At 40.5% G+C, this 19,101-nt stretch overlaps 1 protein-coding gene across 2 annotated transcripts in view; it reads left to right on the forward strand.

The window, feature by feature from the left end:
* The window catches only part of nup88 (nucleoporin 88), a 45,731-nt gene that overhangs the window by 17,834 nt on the left and 8,796 nt on the right, over nt 1-19,101 (forward strand). Inside the window, exons 3-9 of one of the 2 annotated variants that reach the window (XM_047021729.1) lie at nt 1,120-1,245; nt 1,459-1,545; nt 1,864-2,040; nt 8,319-8,508; nt 8,813-8,966; nt 9,115-9,213; nt 18,830-18,920. In XM_047021729.1, the coding sequence (XP_046877685.1) occupies nt 1,120-1,245; nt 1,459-1,545; nt 1,864-2,040; nt 8,319-8,508; nt 8,813-8,966; nt 9,115-9,213; nt 18,830-18,920 (924 nt within the window). The remainder of the gene's footprint in view (nt 1-1,119; nt 1,246-1,458; nt 1,546-1,863; nt 2,041-8,318; nt 8,509-8,812; nt 8,967-9,114; nt 9,214-18,829; nt 18,921-19,101) is intronic. The other variant, XM_047021730.1, reaches the window with a different exon arrangement.

The following is a 19,101-nucleotide window of genomic DNA, read 5'->3' on the forward strand; positions in this document are numbered from 1 at the left end:
GGCATAGTTTTTTATTTTTTATTCTGACAAAACGGTTTCTAGTCTTCCGATAAATTCTCCGGTTGTAAAACATAGCAATGCGTGTTTATTTGAGCCCATCACAACACTCAAATCGTCTGTTTAGCGAGACTGTGTAAACCACTGCAAAACAAGCCAGGTTCACCACAGTAGCTAGCTACTAGAGGTCAGATGACTGAGAGGTGAGGGAGTCGGGCTAGTAATCAGAAGGTTACCGGGTCGATTCCCCGCCGTGCCAAATGACGTTGTGTGAAGTGCCAAGGGGTCAAGGCACTTCACCCTACTTGCCTCGGGGGGAATGTCCCTGTACTTACTGTAAGTCGCTCTGGATAAGAGCGTCTGCTAAATGACTAAACGTAAATATATTTGTTGAAATTAATATTCACAATGTAATGTTTGTGAAGTTGATGGACAATAATTATTATCATTTAATTAATTGTGAAATAATTTTCCAGCTAGTCTAGTAGCTTTAGCTAGAGCTACAACTAGACTACTCAAGCTAGTTAGACTAGCAAACTCAGTGAATATAGCAGTAACGTAACTTCAGTAAAGAAAATAAATTCTAGTACTAGTAGTACATAACAATTCAGAAAGCGATTGGGTCAGAGTCTATTTATGCCCCAAAATTTTGAAGGACTTTTGACCCGCCGCTGCTGCTGAATGATTTTTTTTATCTATAATTCCAGAAATCTGTTTCACCAACATTATTGCTGGCACTGTACTCGATCCATGATTCCGGGAATCTCTGTGTGTGTGTTTGCCACCAATTTGATCACGGGCACTGTGTGGCACATATCAAGTAATCTGAATTTGTGTGTTTCACTGGCATTTTAATCACAACTGCATCACAGGCACTGTGCACTAGTTATGACAATTCAAGATCACATTAAGTCTGTAGAACGTCCTGTACAGTTCCTATTTCAGTTTTGTTTCCTCATATCTCTAAGCTTGATGTTCATGAAGTAGAAAGTAAGAGGGTAGCTTCCAAAAATAATCTCATCACATGCTCATTGTCCTTAGTTCAAAGGAGGACTGGAGAAGTAAGAAAACTAATGTCTACTAGCACGAGTGAGTTTTTACTTTATTTTGTGTGTGTGTCAGGACTATCCCTGTTGCGGAGCGTTTCTTCACCAGCTCGGCGTCAGTGACCCTGCGGCAGGCGACCTGGTACCCCAGTGAGACGGAAGAGCCTCACCTGGTGCTGCTCACCTCTGACAACACCGTCAGGTTGGTCCACAGTACCACAATCAAGTATTGAGATCCACAGCATTTCAATAGTTTCCATCTTATTTAGGTAAAATAATGGGTTTTTGATTCTTTAGCGTTGAGTTGTAGCTGTGGTGTTAGTAAGCATGCCTATTTCCAGAACTGTAGTTTTCAGTTGTTAATGAACTGAAATTAACTCAGTTATTGTTATTTTCTGTGTGTATGTATCTTTAGGTTTTATGGCTTGAAAGAGCCTCATACTCCTTCCAGAGTTCTCTCTGTGTCTCAGTCGGAGGATGACAGCAGCGTTCACACTCGGGGGTGAGACAACTGGCTATTTTAACTACCTTACCCTGACAAAATTCTGGCTTATGAAGTCTGTTTTGGTTAACCAACGTGGAAGACTAGCACAACCTCTCTCTACCACTTACTTAATGACCAACCGTTGCTACGTTACAAGAAACAAGGAAACCAATCCGATTGGCCAACGCTCTTCGTCACTATATTTAAGAGCCAGAAACACTCTTCAACTGTTTTTACAACGTGGAAGACTAGCACAACCTCTCTCTACCACTTACTCCAATTCCAACTGGGATGATTGCCCAATCTCCTCTACCCTCCCCCTCGTCCATCCAACAGGCGCTCCTATGCAGCGTCTTTGGGAGAGATTGCCGTGGCGTTCGACTTTGGGCCAGTGTCTGGCAGCCCTCGCCACATCTCAGGCCAGCGCTCAAAAGAGAACATGCTGATTTTCCCCCTCTACATCCTCTATGAGAACGGAGAGACCTACATGAGCTATACCAGCCTCACACACAGGTAAAAACGTGTCACCTGTAGTGCTGTCAAATCAGAATTCAAATAAATAAATGCAAATTGCACATTCATGCATTAAAATTGTAAGTGTGTCAGTGAGGACTCTGAGTTGGAGAGGATCTTATGACAAAATGGCAAATTGTCATTCTGAAACTGACATTCTCAAGAAAAGTCATTGGGATGAGAAGACTGCATGTGTTTAAAATCTTGATGTTATAGACTGATACAGCAGCGTTTCTTACCGTACTAGGGTGACCAGATATGAGTTTGTGAAAAAGAGGACACTTCGTCGCTGCTTTTTTAAACCGCTGCTATATCACCCCATAACATCAAACTTGAGAACAAACTTTTCTTCCCGAAAGGGAGTTTCGGAATGGAGATTAGATTTATGAACAATTGTTTAAAATGTTATGCACTTTAAACAAAGTAATTTTATTTAAATAAAATTGATTTGGTTGAGCCTATATTTGCTCATTGCGCTCGCTTGTGGGCTTAGGAAGCAATACAGTACCCCCCCCCCCCCCTCCCTCTTTAAAGTAATGTCTTAAGAATTTGAATATGACTAAGAAATTCAAATAGCACACAGGGATCAACACACTCCACTGTAGCATCTTCAAGGTTTGGTATGTATATTCATGCAGCTTAGCCTCCAACCAAATGCTCCTATCAGGCATTTTAAACAAGATCAAATAGTCTACTATTTAATGCGGCTTTGCACACCTCCTCTTTATTTATTGGGTGTGCTTTGCCTTCGGCAAGGGCACAACCTTTGTTCTCTCACATATATATTATTAGTGTGTTTGCTGCAAGCAAAAACACTATTGTTATTCTGCATACTTATTTTATTTATTTTTATTTTTTTGGACAATTTTTTTTTTACTCGCCTACTCCTTTCACACCGTTTAAGCTAGAAACACCGTTCAAACTTCCCTTGATAAAGTCTGAACTGCTTTAGTGTGCTATTACTTTTCTCACAGATAACTTTAGAAGTTTTTAAGTTACTAAAGTTTAAAGTGCTTAAAAAATTAATGGGTTTCAATGATTCAGAATTTAAGTCAAATTCAATTGTGACGTCATGCACTGACAGAACTGTTTCTTACAGAGTAAAATTGTTACAGTTTAACACTTCCTTGCCTGAATATGCAGACTTTTTCAAATAATATACCTGAACTGTTTACACCATTTTGAAGACAAGATATAGGGCTTTCTAATGATGTAAATATTTATATGATTATGTTAGGAAAGTCATCCTTTATCAAGACGATTTCACGGAGCCATTCTGACAAAAATCTTCTCTGTCGTCAATACTTTTTTAGAAAACGTAATTTTTAACCACTTTCAATACAAGATAGAGGACAGGTTAGAGTGTATGAAATGTACGTAATTTTGTCATGAATTCAGAACAGAAGACAGGTTTAAGATAGACTATTTTGTTTAAAAGTTATGACCACTGAAGTGATGAGTGGGATAACGCAATTCCAAGCTAGCGCGATGACTCTCCACAACTAAAAACGATTCCGTTTTTTTCCGCAATCGACCAATTTGGCCAAACAAGATATGTACATTGAGCTTAAAGTGTACATAATCTAGCTAGATCATTTTTCTTTAAGCAAGTTTCACAGAAATCTGAAAGAATTGAGGCTCAACACTGTTATAGCTGACCGTCACGAACAGCCAAACCGGGGTTCACAAGAGGCTTACTGCAGCTGGCCATACTACGAACAAATGCTTCGTAACTGAAAGGTTTTAACTTTTAATTGACGATATTGAACACAGATGTTAAGAAACTTTACTCTAAATATATTGTCCGTTTTCAATTTGAAGCAGTACATTTAATACAGTAAGAATTCTCCCACGACATCCGCTCGCTCCACTTTGACAAACATGTTTTTTCAGTCCACCATACATTAGACAAGCTAATTTTCGAGAACTTTCAATACAAGATACAGGCCATGTTAGAGTTAATAAATATATACAGAATTGTGTGGGCAATGTAGAATAGCAGACAGATTTGAAATATGATCTTATGTTTTAAAGTTATGCCCATTCTAGTGACGTGTTTACAAGGCTAGCTACGACTGTCATCATAGCTGCCATAGAACGGCGAAACTAGGTCTATCTAGGTAACTAGGTAACGTCTATTGTTACCTACAAACAAATGCTTCCTAACAGTATTTACTTTTTATCGGCGATAACGACGACAGAGGTTAAGGAACTTGTCTTTAATCAAAAGATCGTCTCAGTTTTTTTATTTAAAGCAGTATCTACCATACTGTAGGAAATCTCCCATCCTCTCTCTAGCTTCTTCGGCTAAAGTCAGATGGACGACGATGACGATGCATGCGTTATTCACGCCTACGGTGTTAATACAGTCTGTACAAATACCACTTTGACACACTTGCAAGAAATTATCCGTTGGTTAGATGTAGCATGATCTTATTTACCATCCACAATAGTTCAGCTTTTTAAGTGTCCAAACAAGACTGGGTGTTCTAGGTTTGCTGACAATAACCAACCGTTGCTACGTTACAAGAAACAAGGAAACCAATCCGATTGGCCAACGCTCTTCGTCACTATATTTAAGAGCTAGAAACACTGTTCAACTGTTTTTACATCTTTCAATTATGAATACTTTTCAGAATCAGAATGGGTTTTATTCGCCAAGAAACTTCAATCAGCACCATCATTGTCTTTGCCAGGTTGAATTTCTTCAGCTGCCGTAGGAAGTACATCCTCTGTTGTGCTTTCTTGGTGAGGGAGCTGATGTTTAGTTCCCAATCGCAGAAGGACTCAGTGTTGACTGGGGTTGCACAGGGTAATGGGGGTGACTGTCTTAAGAGCATTAAGCTCTAACATAACGCTTTAACAATTATGAAATTAAATAAGATACCCTTTTCATTTCACTATTTGTTCTCCTTTGTCAACAGTAAGAAAATATTGCAATGCATAACAATGACAGATATACTTTTAACACTGTCTCACCATTTTGGTTTCAAAGCAACACTTTTTTTCACCGTCATACTGCTGACATACTTTTGTCTGCTATGATATCGATAACTGTTATGCAAAATACATCTTAATCACTATATTTGTCCATTTTTCTAACTCCAAACTTATTTATGTTACTCAGTCGTTCATTCTTTAATACTTTTAATGCTTAAACATGTATGAAAGTCAATAAGATACTGTTTTCATAACTCTTTTTTTCTCCTTTTTCAACAGTAAGAAATTATTGCAATGCATAACAATGACAGACATACTTTTAACACTTTTTCACCATTTTGTTTTTAAAGCACATACCTCTTTTAATAGCTTTTAAAAACCTTCACTATTCATCTTTTCAACTGTTCTCAGCAAACACACACATTTTCTTCGAAATGTACCTTTCTACTTATTTTTATTATTCTTTTTGCCCCCCTAAAACTCAGTCAATATTTGGACTACATAGATAACCTAGGTGTCAAAAGTCTCGTCTTGGTAGCGATTGAGTTGCTTGTATTTGAATTTACGTTCCGTTGCACGGTTTAAGTATAAATTCAGTTTTTGTGGCGAAAAGTGAAGCTAACAGTGGCTAACTTGCTAGCCACAGTCACTGACGCTACTAACGTCACTAACGTCACGAAAACTCGCGTGACTATCTCTAGCAGAACATTAGTTTAGCAGCTCGTTAACTTCTGGGAGATGGCTAGGCTAACTGCTTTACTGCAAGGCAGCTGCAGAAATGCCACAAGCAAAGAGGCCTGGGTGATAACTATTTGCTCATTTTACTTTGTGATATGACACACAATTGTGATGTGTAATTTACAATATAAGCTGATATTATTAAGGAAGTACATTTACTTTCTGAAACAGTAGTCTACTATTTCACTGAAGCATTAGCATCATGACATTAGCCTCTGTTGCCCGGGCAACACATACTACAGCATTCTATGATGCATCTGTTTTCAATCGTTAAAATAAACATTCCTCACAAATACATTTTCGTTGTAGGATTTATTATGACATTAGATTACAAGTAAACGATTTGTTGGTGAAATTATCTTTACCTGGGATTTCAAACCAGTGTAGCTCACTGCAACGCTGTACGGTAGCCTAGTCTAGTAGCTAAAAAAAACATCTCCACAGCTGTTTACAGTACGTAGGAAGTCAAATGGCGGCACATGTTCGGCAGTACCCTTACTTAAATCAAAAGTCTTTCAATAGGTGAAACTATCTGGTTAGTGACTACTAACCTGAACTCAGCCTAAACCGTACAACGAAAGTAACGTTAAATCAAATTCAACCAGCGCAATCGCTACCAATACAGTTTAGTAGTAGTAGTAGCCTACAATTTACTTTTCAGTTAGCAGATGGTACTATTTGAATCGCGATTCGATCTGAGATAGCTACTGCTGGTAGCGTCGTTGTTAATATAAGCTTCAAAGGGGGTTCTTTGATAATTAATGAATGCAATATGAGTAGGCTAAATGCCTGAAAATATCACGAGAAGGGAAAAACTTACAATGACGTTTAAATCATAGAGCTTAGGTCAAAACTATTTCATTCTACTCTTCACTCTTAGTATTTTGAGTTGTAAATGAGCAGAAAAAAATATGCTTTTAAATCTATGTAATCTTTATAAATAGTAAGTAGGCTATGCAATTTTATATAAAATATACAGAAATATCAGTTGTAAAATTAATAGGGTATCCGCGGGGTCTTAAAAAGTATTTAAAAGTTGATAAATCTATGTAGGGAAAATTAAGGCCCTTAAAAGGTATTAAAAAGTCTTAATCCCGATTTTATGAGGTATAACATTTTGTTCACGCTTTGTCCAAAGAGTTTGACTTCAAAAAGTATGCATGAATATTTGTTTTCCTCTCATGACTATTATAAACAACGACTTGCTCGGTCAGCGAGTCACGTATTTTGCGAAATGCACAGTTAGGTGATGTTTCGCCCTCCACATGTCGCAAAACAGACTCTGAAATGGGGAAATGTAAATTTGCGGACTCCTGGTTGGAGAAGGATGAGTTTATACAATGGCTGAACCCTGTCCGTGAAAACAGGCTTAGCCTACTGTACATATTGTAAAAAGAACATTAGCGTAGCTTCGATGGGCATCAACGCTGTCAAGGCCGCCGTTGGCCGCAGAGAGCTGTCCATTGCCAGTTTCTGTGCTCCATCAGCGACACCACTACCCAACACGACAGCTGAACTTGTCAAAACGGCTACGACAGCAACCTCTGCTCCATCGTCTGCCGACATCAGGGTGGCTATGGGTGACGCATCAACGATGCGCGTGGAGGTTATCTGGTGTCTCAATACTCCGGTGAATCACCGCTCACTGAACCCAAACATTCAAATATTTCTATAAACCTTGCCTTTTATTCTTAAATTTTATATTGTGAGCTTTGTTTCATCCAGGCTTATCTGAGTTCTGTTGTATGGTTGTGCTCTATAGATTTATTTGCAAACTACAACTGTTTATTAAGTTGAAGGTTTTTGCAGATTAGAACTTGAATTGGCGATGAGGTCTTAAAATATTTTGACAAGGTCTTCAAAAAGTCTTGAAAAGGTATTGAAATTAACTTCAGGATTCCTGCATATACCCTGATTAAGCAATAAGCCCCAAGAGGCCGTGTTTTGCGCAGATTTAAGAACAGGTAAGGGGAGTTAGGCACAACGCGAAGCAGAGTAAAAACTGTTACTACAAATATTTGATATGGTTTCATAAATAAAAACAATTAGAAACAAAATAGTTTAATAATAAACTGTCATTCTTCCACCACTACAAAGTATAGTTCCTACATAAATCGTGCCACACAACAGCCAGATGAACACCTTTGCCGTGTTTTTTTATTTGAAATATTCAATGCGCAGTAATATGGAATGTTAAAGAATGTTATAAGGACAACCTGTAAGGTTATGCTGGATTTTACAACGGCATGGAACGCGATATAACCAATCACAATCAAGGATGGGAACAACCAATTTTAGAATGTAATTTAAATATGGACCCCTGCAACCAACGCAAGCAAGCACACCCTACAATTTCCCCAGAAATTGTACCCTCTCTAGTTCCTGGAGGTTTTATGTTTTGATGTAATTGAATGTGAGTCTTTCATGGTTGTGTGTGTTTCATGCTGTGTGTGACCTGAGACAATTTCCTATCATTATGTGATAGACAATAAAGTTGTTTGAATGGAATTGAATTTCCATTTAGATATAGATGACAAGAACTTTTACTGAGTAAAAGTAACTTTCAGTTTATTTGGTCTCCAATTGTCCTTTTCTATCAGTGGCAACAGTTTCAGCAAGCCTGTGGGCCCACTGCCCATGTACCCTGCAGCGGAGGATAACTACGGCTACGATGCCTGCGCCGTGCTCTGCCTGCCCTGCGTCCCAAACATCCTGGTGATAGCCACTGAGACGGGCACGCTCTACCACTGTGTGGTGTTGGAGGCTGAGGAAGAGGACGAGGAGGTGGGGGTGAGCTAGAAGCCACTCACAACTAAACGTTCTCTCTCTCTCTCCCCTCGCACCATGTTTACCAATGCAGTTTCCGTCCCTCTCTCTCCCCCTTTCCCTCCTTCTCTCTACCACACTCTTTTCCCCCCTTTCTTTCTCTCCCCTCCCTCTCTCACTCTGACCATCTGTCCCCCATGCCCTCTCTCTCTCTCTCTTTCTCTCTATACATCCCTCTCTACATCCCTCTCTTTTTTTTTCTCCTCCCCCCACCTGTTACCCGCCACCTGTCCCCCCCCTGTCTCTTTTGCTTCACCTGTATGGACAGGCTGTCGAGAGGTGGGTCCGTGGAGTGGATGCGGTTCCGTCGCTTTATGTGTTTGAGTGTGTGGAGCTGGAGCTCACCCTCAGACTGGCCGCTGGCGAGGAAGAGGACGAGCCAACCGACTCTGACTTCACCTGCCCAATCAAACTGCACAGAGGTGAGAGGAGGGGCAGGTGCAACATTTTAACACCAGCTTGAAGATGGAACTCATTGGAAAGATGTAAAGGACTCATGGCTTGCTTAGTCATCTCAAGTTTTCCTACGCCATAGAATGTTCCCTGATCAATGCTTGTCTTCTGTTTCAGACCCCCTGTGCCAGCACAGATATCACTGCACACACGAGGCAGGGGTGCACAGTGTGGGCCTCACCTGGTTCAACAAACTCCACAAGTTCCTTCAGTCCAGTGAGTAGGGGGGGGGGGGGGGGCATGCATGCCATGCGGGCTTAGAATTGCGAAACATTATTGGATCATTCTTATAATTGACATTTCTCTGGGCCAATCGGAATCTTAGCACTTTTTCTCTTGACCTATCGGAATATTAGCACTTGCAGCAGAATCTTTAAGCACACAGCGTCAACTGTTACTTGCACTGGCCAGCTTGCCTACCGAAGTTGAGTTAGCCAATGTCGTTAGCGATGCTAGCTAACGTTAGTTTGCTAGCTGTATGTAACATTTCACTGGGGCTTGCAGCTGTGTGTTTAGCAAGTCGCAGTATTTCCAAGCCATGATAGTTTAACTGAGATGACGCAGTAGATACGACGTGCATATGTGCTAGGCTGGATAGAACTAGCACTATATGGGATAGACTGTTGCACAGTAGTAGCTTAAGTACTATCTATCGTGCCGTGGTGTATGGTAGCATCATACATTTAAGCAATTCAAGACTTGCATGTGCAGTAAGTAATGTCACATTAACTAATGTATTTAAATTCAAGCTTGTGTGGTGCGTCGCTGTCTTCAATGCCACAGGCTAAACTAGGTTATGTCAAAACAAACTTTTTTCTTTTCCGGCACATTCAGTGAAGTTTGGCTGGCAGCATCAGCTAGGCTAGCTGGCTCGTAGCTTCTTAATGCAGCTTCTCCATGCAGGAATCTAGACTGAGACCAAATGGTCGACTTTGTTTTACTGACAATGACCGCTTCCAGCTAACTTCTTTTGAATTAGCCATTTCCCCCTAGTTAAATATCAAGCTTATTTACGTGCAGGGGGGCATATTTTCAGTTAGCAGATGGTACTGTTTGAATCGCAATTCCATCTGAAAAATACTGCTGGTGAGTGGTGACAAGGTTGTTAGAATAGCTAGTTTCAAAGGGACGCCCTACAATTTCCCCCAGAAATTGTACCATCTCTAGTTCCTCTTTCAAGAAATAAGCCCCTGTGTTCAAGTGTTGAGCATTAAATTAGCTGCATGGTCTTCAGAGATCTTGGGACAAAGTTGCAATAGCGTACATAATAGAAAGTGTTTCATTCTGGAGAAATTGTGTAAATGTTTTATGTAGTTAGATCAGAGGTCGGCAACCTGCGGCTCTAGAGCTGCATGCGGCTCTTTAGCGCCGCCCTAGTGGCTCCCTGGAGCTTTAAAAAAATATGAAAATTGAAAAAGTTTTTTGTTTTGTTTTAACCTCTTAAGGAGTAGCGTCACAGATGTGGTCGTTCGAACGCGGGCCCCACAGAGTACCGTCACACGTGTGATTCTGAGCATTCCAACCTACTATTTTCCGATAGACAAAAACTATATGACAAACGCATTTAAGCCTGACGTCACAACAACAAATATCTTACTTCCGGGTGGATAACGTTGATCTTGGCTGGCGATACTAAACCTTAACAAGCCATTGAAGCCAACAGTTTTATGATTATTATGATTATAACACATTTCATGATTTTGATCTTGTGAACTGAAAAACAAGACGTTCCCGATGTCGTTGCTGTTGATATTGTTAGCGAATAACGGTAATATTGTAGCCCAACGGTGTATCAAACTCGTAGTGACTGAGATCGCTAGCTACTGCTGTAGTTCTGTAGCTACAATATCCAACTTATCGATTAAAGATTTTCTGGACTGCGTGAGCTTTCTAGCTATCTGTCTGGACACAATAATTTCCCTTTGGGTGTTAATAAAGTACCTATCTATCTTATTGACTATGGAAACTTTATCCAATGGCTTCAAATTTTACAATGAGGAGGCTAACAAGTAAAGCTAACACTAGCAGGAAGTAGCATGGCTACGAGTGTTATGCTAGGTTGCTAGGTAACGGAAGCTAGCTTTTTTTATGAATGCTCATTATGTATTTGGAGCCTATTTATAATTTTGATAGTAGGCTAATATAGCTAATATAGACATTTAGAGCATGTGTTGCCTTCATTATAAAGCTTATATAAGGCTTTTAATTTTTTGCGGCTCCAGACAGAATTTTTAATTTATTTTTTGGTCCAATATGGCTCTTTCAACATTTTGGGTTGCAGACCCGTGAGTTAGATGGTCCGAGCAGAATGATCTGAGTTGGTGAAGCGCCAGTGGCGGATCTATTTTTTTTTAATGCATTTAGCAGACACTTTTATCCAAAGTGACTTCCAAGAGAGAGCTTTACACAAGTGCATAGGTCTCTTATCATAACAACGAGATAGACCCAAACATTGCGTGTAGCCAAAACATAGAGCATACAGTGTGAAAAAACAGTCTCAAAGGGAAGAACCATAAGAGCATGTAGTGAAACAAGTTACAATTAAACAACATGAACCTCAATCTGGAAAAATGTATTTGTACATTACAGAACATTTCAATAAATAATATTAATGTTAGTGTTTAATTTAAACTACAATGTTCTAGCCCAGGGATTCCCAAAGTGTGGTGCGCGCGAGCTGCCTCTAGAGGGTGCGCGAGAGGAAAAATGTAATGGTGGTCTATTGGTGTAATATTAATTATTATATGGCAACGACAGTACAAGCTTTTTGATTGGCTAATGGGTCCTGCTAGCCGCGTATTGCCCACCTCGCCCATCTGACATGGATCCGGACCAATTATTTGTTTGTAAACATTCGGGATGCGCGCACAGCATGGTGGCAGAAAACGGGGAAAACATAGCCTTTATAACGGCTAGTTCCATGGATTATTCCAATAGTTAGATTTCAAAAGACCAAAAAGGTCAAGGAGGAAAACCTTATTGGGAGAAAGCGATTCCACATTGATCTTTCACATCAGAATTTTGATTTTCAAAGTCTTGAAATTTGAGTGAGAATGTCGCCCGGTAGACCGCCAGCCATGTCTTCACGTCATGACAAAGTTTTTTTTTTTTTTTTACAGTTTTACAGTCAGTCGTACAACAACAAAAAGTCGAGCAGGGCAGCTTTCAAGAGATCTGGGAATTCTGCTTTTTGCCAGCTGTTCCAATTATTTTTGTGATTTGTGTAAAACTGGCAATCTGAGTGAGACTGCGTCCCCGTTACTGTACAGTAGTTTTTTGACGTTAGCCTCAGTCAGACTCAGGTCGCTCACTGGCAGTCTGCACAATGTTGTTTGTCACTCCATTCTACACTTAGAACGTCAGGGAGGACTGCCTTTGGTAGATACGTGCCTGCTGAAGATAGCCAGAATCTCTGATTTCTTCAACCAAGCCTGTTTCATTGATCATTTGCCTAAGAAAGCGACCTCCGTCACTAGCTAGCCAGGCTAGTTTTGCCCGTTTCACTCCTCAGGCTATTTAAAGGTACATGTTAGCCAATGAACGCCAGCAAGATTGGCACGTGACTTGAGCATATAAATTGTTGTGTTCCTGTCGAATAAATATTTCTCTTGTTTCTCTCCCATGAGAGCTAGTTCATAAAACGTGTTTCTTTCAACTGCACTGTTAACACTGGGTCAAATACTTACGCCAGGATCGCTGCAGAAACCTACTCTGCTAAAACAGGGCGTTTTCACCCATGTAGTTTGTTTGCTTTGTTCCGATTCAGGGATTAATACGATAAAATGTTGCTGTTGCCCCTTTGTTCGGTTTGTGTTTACACTGCAACATTTAACAGCGGACTAAATCTTGTAAACAAACTCCACGCGCTAGCAAACTGTTCTCTCATTGGTACGATTTGAATGCGGCTCAATAGACTGTTGCTTTTTTTTTAAGGTGTGGGGGAGTGGGGGTGCGTGAACCCGTTCGGGATGTAGTAGGGGGTGCGTGGCCTAAAAAGTTTGGGAACCGCTGTTCTAGCCTAATCATTTACCATAGGGAGTACTGTACCCCACTACTTTGGGTTTGATTCGCCTCCAGGAGGCCACCCAACAACTTCCTTCTGCCACCCCATTGCCACCCCGAATAAAAAAAACTCTAGATCCGCTCCTGTGAAGCGCCCTGGTGAGTTGCAGTCATGCCTAGTCTCCTCCACGTCTCCCAACGTGACGTCATCACCAAATTGCGCTACTATGCAAATGCTAACACCAAAAACGACAAAAACTGTCCTTTAACACCATTTAGAGACACCATTTTGAGATTTTTTTAATAATATACATATCTTGAGTGCTTCATGTACCCATTTATCAACAGTGATGTTTAACCTGCAATATGGCCTTTAAGTCACGCCCAGAAATGTGTCATTTGCATATTAAAATCACAAAAAAATCGAGCCGGGGGCAGGCCCCAACCCCCGCGACACTGTCACCTTTTTTACTCTGAGGAGTTTGCAGGTCTGGTAAAGGATGCTACTTTTTTAAACAGATCTGGGGCCTGCTCCACAAAGGCTGTTCAAAAACGTTAGGATTAAAGTCCCAAACCTGACTTTAATTAACCTAACAAGTCAGTCAGGGCTAAAGCGTTTCAATAAAGGCCAATTTTAGTTCACGCAATCCCACTAATTCAAGTCATATTCAAGAAATGAAGATAATTGAGGGTGCCCCCTATTCTTCAACAGTCTAAGAGGTAGAATAAAGATGATATTGATCCAACATGGCTAAACGCAACCACTTGATGTCTTCCCAAAATAACTTTCTCTTTAAGCCCCATGCTATGACAGCTGATCCACCACTTCATTAAAATAAAATGACACGCAATGATTGACATGAACAATAGGCTACGTAGGTCAAGGTACTTTTTTAAAGACCTTTACTTCATTAAAAAATAAAAAAACATACACCCTCTAAACACAATTTTTTTTGTGTCGGAAAATTGGAGGAAAGATGTATGGATTTAGATTTATTTTGCAATTGTAGGCTACTGTTAACTATAACGTAGCTATGATAATTAAACTGGGATAATTTAGAATGAGATATGTAGCATCAGCCTAAACATCACAAACTACCATATAGTCAAAAGTTTAAAGTAGACTATGTAGGTTAGTATCATTCTGAAATCATTGTTCATCATTGTTTAATGCGTACCTTTTTAATTTTTCGTAGATTTTCAATAAATGTACACATTGAACTGATAGTGGTAAAAAAATTATGAGAAAAATAAATAAAAGGCATCACACCAGTCAGTCCGTGGTGAATCATTGTTTTCCCGTTGGGTCAGTGTTACAGGAACGTCTGGTTAAGCAACAACACGCGCCAAGCCTGACAGTTAGCCTGCCCCAGACCAGGTTAGTTTCGCAGCATAAGTTGCCTTAATAGCTGAGTTTGAACTACGTTGAGCTGGCTTTATGGAACCAAATTAATTAAATCAGGGCTCTAGAGTGCGACCAATTTGGTCGCATATGCGACCAAAATTTGTACAGTTGCGACAACAACATTTCCTAGGTCGCACTGGTGCACCTAACCTCCTCGCATCTGCTGCCTCTCCAGGAACGAAGCATTTGTTCAGAGCCTGTTTAAGGAGAGCCTGCCCACTCCCTATCAAGCCCCATTGTACCGAATTTTGTTCCAGTTCCACCAGAGTTCCACTGGGAGTGATCGCGGTCGAGTGCAAAATGAATGGGAGTCTATGGAGCTAAACGGCTACATTTGTCTCTTTCGCCTGATTGTCGTTGGGAAATCTCAGATTTGATTGTAGTTTTTGCATGTTCAACATGGATTACAGGTCAAAAGTTGAATGAACGAGTACTTATATCTTTTCGATTTCTTACAGGGTAAGTCGTTGTTGCCCATAACACGCTAGCATTCTGCTAATGAATGCTGATTGGTTAGTGAGGGACTGACTACGACCAGAGATCCCGCTTGATGGCATCCGAAGTAGAACCAAAATGTCAGAGCATTAGCAACAACATTAGCAAGCCAAAACTCTTTCTAGCATGTGTATTGACAGGGAGAGCCTAACCTGTCAGTTGTGTTGTCGATGCCTCGAGAGAAAAGTGGAAGTAACCAGAGCTTGCCGTCAAGCAGTAGCTCTGGTCGTACGATGTGTATGACGTCAATTACATTTTCAAAGGCTTTTTAGAACAGAAAGGCGAAAAGAAAAAAATCAACACCCAGCGGTGTGTATTTCTTTTGCCTCCCCTTTCGTATTCAGAATTCAAATTACTAGACAAAAAATTATATCCTGAGAAAAGTGGATTTTGAGGGGTATAGCTCCATAGACCTCCATTCATTCTGCACTCGACCGTTAGCGCCCTCATATGGAACTAAAGTGGAACTGCAACCAGTTCAGAACCCGGAAGTTTCCGGAGAGGGGGAGTTCTCTCAATAGACAATGTCTAATATAGGGAGAACCATATATATATATATATATATTAGACATTCTCTGGTTTGTTTCTTCTTTGACAAAACTCACACTCATGGTTGGATCAAATCGTGGTCTAAACCAGACCAGTGGTAGGGAGTCAGATGGCTGAGCGGTGAGGGAGTCAGACTAGTAATCAGAAGGTTGCTGGATTGATTCCCTGCCAAGCCAAATGACATTGTGTCCTTGGGCAAGGCACTTCACCCTAACCCCCCTATGGGCTGTCACAATCCGGTGACAAGGTAAATAAAAAGATTCAAAATAAATAAATGTGATGAGCGGTAGCAAATATGTAGTCCTGAAAGACTACAGTGATCAAGCGATTTACATATGTGCGCTTGCACAACCTTACCGACAGAAGAGTTGTTGGTTAGCCCTTGAAAATGAAAAACGAAAAGTTGATACAGAATGTACAGTTTTTAAGAAGACATGGATTCTAAGTATATGTTTGCTGAGGTCAAAGTCAAAGCTGTGTTCTTAGTTTGTGGAGAACAGGTCGCTGTGTTGAAGGATTATAATTTGAATCGGCACTAAGGGACAAAAAAAACAATGAACGCGGACATAATAAGAACTTGACTGATTCAGTGGGCGCGGGCCGCTGATGGTTTGCTAGTTAAACTGCAGACCTTGATCATCACCTGTCTGCTGTCCTTCGCATATCCACCTCAGACATTCAGCCAGATTTTGATGCACTTGTTCAAGACCATTGGATTTCTCTCACAGAACAAAATGAACTGAAAAAAAGTATTGCTTTTTGTATAAAGTTGATCAATTGCATATCTTTAACATACTGCAAAACAACTTTTCAGTGTTTGTGAAGATTAACTAGTTACAAATTAAATGAAACACTGATGTAATGATTGTTTTTGTTTTACCGTTACTTCTACAGTCTTTTCATATTTGACCTTTTTTTATATATATATTTCCAGAATGTCCTCATTCTTCTGATAACCAGTAGCAGCTAATCAAAATATATACTTTACACCTTTTTTCAATGGGAGAAAATTAATAATGAGCAGAATTAAGTTCAAGTTATCATTGACAACACATTTCAGGTTTCTTATGTGGCCCCTTGTGAAAATGAATTGCCCACCCCTGAGTTACAGAGCTGGGCCATGGAGCTAACCCATGGAGCTGGGATTTTGATGCTAGGGAGAGTGTGGCAAGCTGGTTTAGCCAAGGCCAAAGGGCAAGAAGGCCAAATTACAGGCGTTGGCCATCTGACGAGCATGCGACAGCAAGGGGAGACCCGCTATAAGACTTTGAGCCATGAAATGTTAGGTCTCAGTTCAGGGAAGCACTTTTAAACAGTAGCACTTTCTATTTTGAAATGTTTTATTTTGCTAAAAATGTTTTAGTTTGGCAGCTCAGTGAAGCACTTAAAATATTAATATTTGTATATACAGTATACAGTGCCCTCCAAAAGTATTGGAACAGTGAGGCGAATTCCTTTATTTTTGCTGTAGACTGAAAACATTTGGGCTTGACATCAAATAATGAACGTGAGACCAGAGATCAACGTTTCAGCTTTTATTTCCAGGTATTTACATCAGGATCTGATGCACAACTAAGAAAATATCGCATTTTGTTTGAATCCACCCATTTGTCATGTGAGCAAAAGTATTGGAACAGATATACTTAAAACATATTTAAGTGAATAAGACTTAATATTTAGTTGCAAATCCTTTGCTTTCAATAACTGCAGCAAGTCTGTGACCCATTGACGTCACCAAACTTTTGCATTCTTCCTTTTTGATGCTTTCCCAGGCTTTCACTGCAGCCTCTTTCAGTTGTTGTTTGTTTTGTGGGGTTCCTCCCTTCAGTCTCCTCTTAAGCAGGTAAAATGCATGCTCTATAGGGTTTAAGTCTGGAGATTGACTTGGCCAGTCTAATACCTTCCATTTCTTGCCCCTGATGAACTCCTTTGTTGTTTTGGCAGTGTGTTTTGGGTCGTTATCTTGCTGCATGATGAAGGCTCTGCCAATCAGTTTGGTTGCATCTTTCCTTAAATTGGCAGACAAAATGTTTCTGTAGACTTCCGAGGTCATTTTGCTGCTGCCATCATGTGTTACATCCTCAATGAAGATTAATGAGCCCGTCCCAGAAGAAGCCATGCAAGCCCAAGCCATGACATTACCTCCACCGTGTTTCACAGATGAGCTTGTGTGTTTGGGATCATGAGCAGTTCCTTTCTTTCTCCAAACTTTAGCCTTTCCATCACTTTGGTAAAAGTTAATCTTTGTCTCATCAGTCCATAAAACTTTGTCCCAGAATTTTTGAGGTTCATCTCTGTACTTTTTGGCAATTTCCAGCCTTGCCTTCCTATTCTTCTTGCTAATGAGTGGTTTGCATCTTCTGGTGTAGCCCTTGTACTTTTGTTCATGAAGTCTTCTGCGAACAGTAGATAGTGATACCTTCACTCCTGCCATCTGGAGGTTGTTGCTGATCTCACTAACAGTTGTTTTAGGGTCTTTCTTTACAGCTCTCACAATGTTTCTGTCATCAACTGCTGATGTTTTCCTTGGTCTACCTGTTCGACGTCTGTTACTTAGTACACCAGTAGTTTTCTTCTTCTTCAGGACATTCCAAATGGTTGTACTGGCTATGGCCAATGTTTCTGCAATGGCTCTGATTGATTTTCCATCTTCTCTAAGACTCACAATTGCTTGTTTTTCACCCAAAGACAGCGCTCTGGTTTTCATGTTGTTTTCACCTCTGAATACAGTCTGCATAGACAAAACCTATCTTACCCAATCTGAACCTGAGTGTAGACATTCAGTGGTATTTATTGATTGAATAATGTATGTAATAGGACACACCTGGGCAACAAAACACACCTGTCAGTCACATGTTCCAATACTTTTGCTCACGTGACAAATGGGTGGGTTCGAACAAAAAGGTGATATTTTCTAATTTGTGCATCAGATCCTGATGTAAATACCTGGAAATAAAAGCTGAAACGTTGATCTCTGGTTTCACATTCATCGTTTGATGTCAAGCCCAAATGTTTTCAGTCTACAGCAAACGTTAAGGAATTCGCCTCACTGTTCCAATACTTTTGGAGGGCACTGTAAGTGTGCTTAAAAAAAATATAAACCTACACCTTATTGACACCTTAGTGATAAAGTGACCTTGACATTGTGGCGACGCAAGGAAAAATGTGGGTGCACCCAAATTTTGTGCTGGTGCACCTAAATAAAAAAGTTTGGCGCACCAGTGCAACCAAGGTTAAAAGTTAGTCTGGAGCCCTGTAAATGAGTCCGACTAACTGACATAAGCCTGGCTTACTCGGTAAACTCGCTTTATGGAACAGGGCCCAGGACTCTCATTGGAGTCTACATGATTCAAACTGCTCCCTGTCTGTGTCCCGTTCCAGATGAGGAGGATAAGGATAGTCTCCAGGAGCTGGCCTGGGAGCACCGCTGCATCGTGGAGCACATCCTCTGCACCCGGCCGCTCACTACCAGGTAGAGCCAGCTACAGGGCTCCACGTCACTCGACCCCCTCCCCCAAGATATATGTTAGAAATTGGGTTGTTCTTGTCATGTGCTGCACTGTCACCTCAATAATGATGGCGTCTGTATCTCGCTCTTTTGCTTTCCCTTCCCTCACTCTCTCCTTCGCTTCATCCCTCTCCTGTCATCCTCC

Source organism: Hypomesus transpacificus, chromosome 6 (genome assembly GCF_021917145.1).
Source record: "Hypomesus transpacificus isolate Combined female chromosome 6, fHypTra1, whole genome shotgun sequence".
NCBI lineage: Eukaryota > Metazoa > Chordata > Actinopteri > Osmeriformes > Osmeridae > Hypomesus > Hypomesus transpacificus.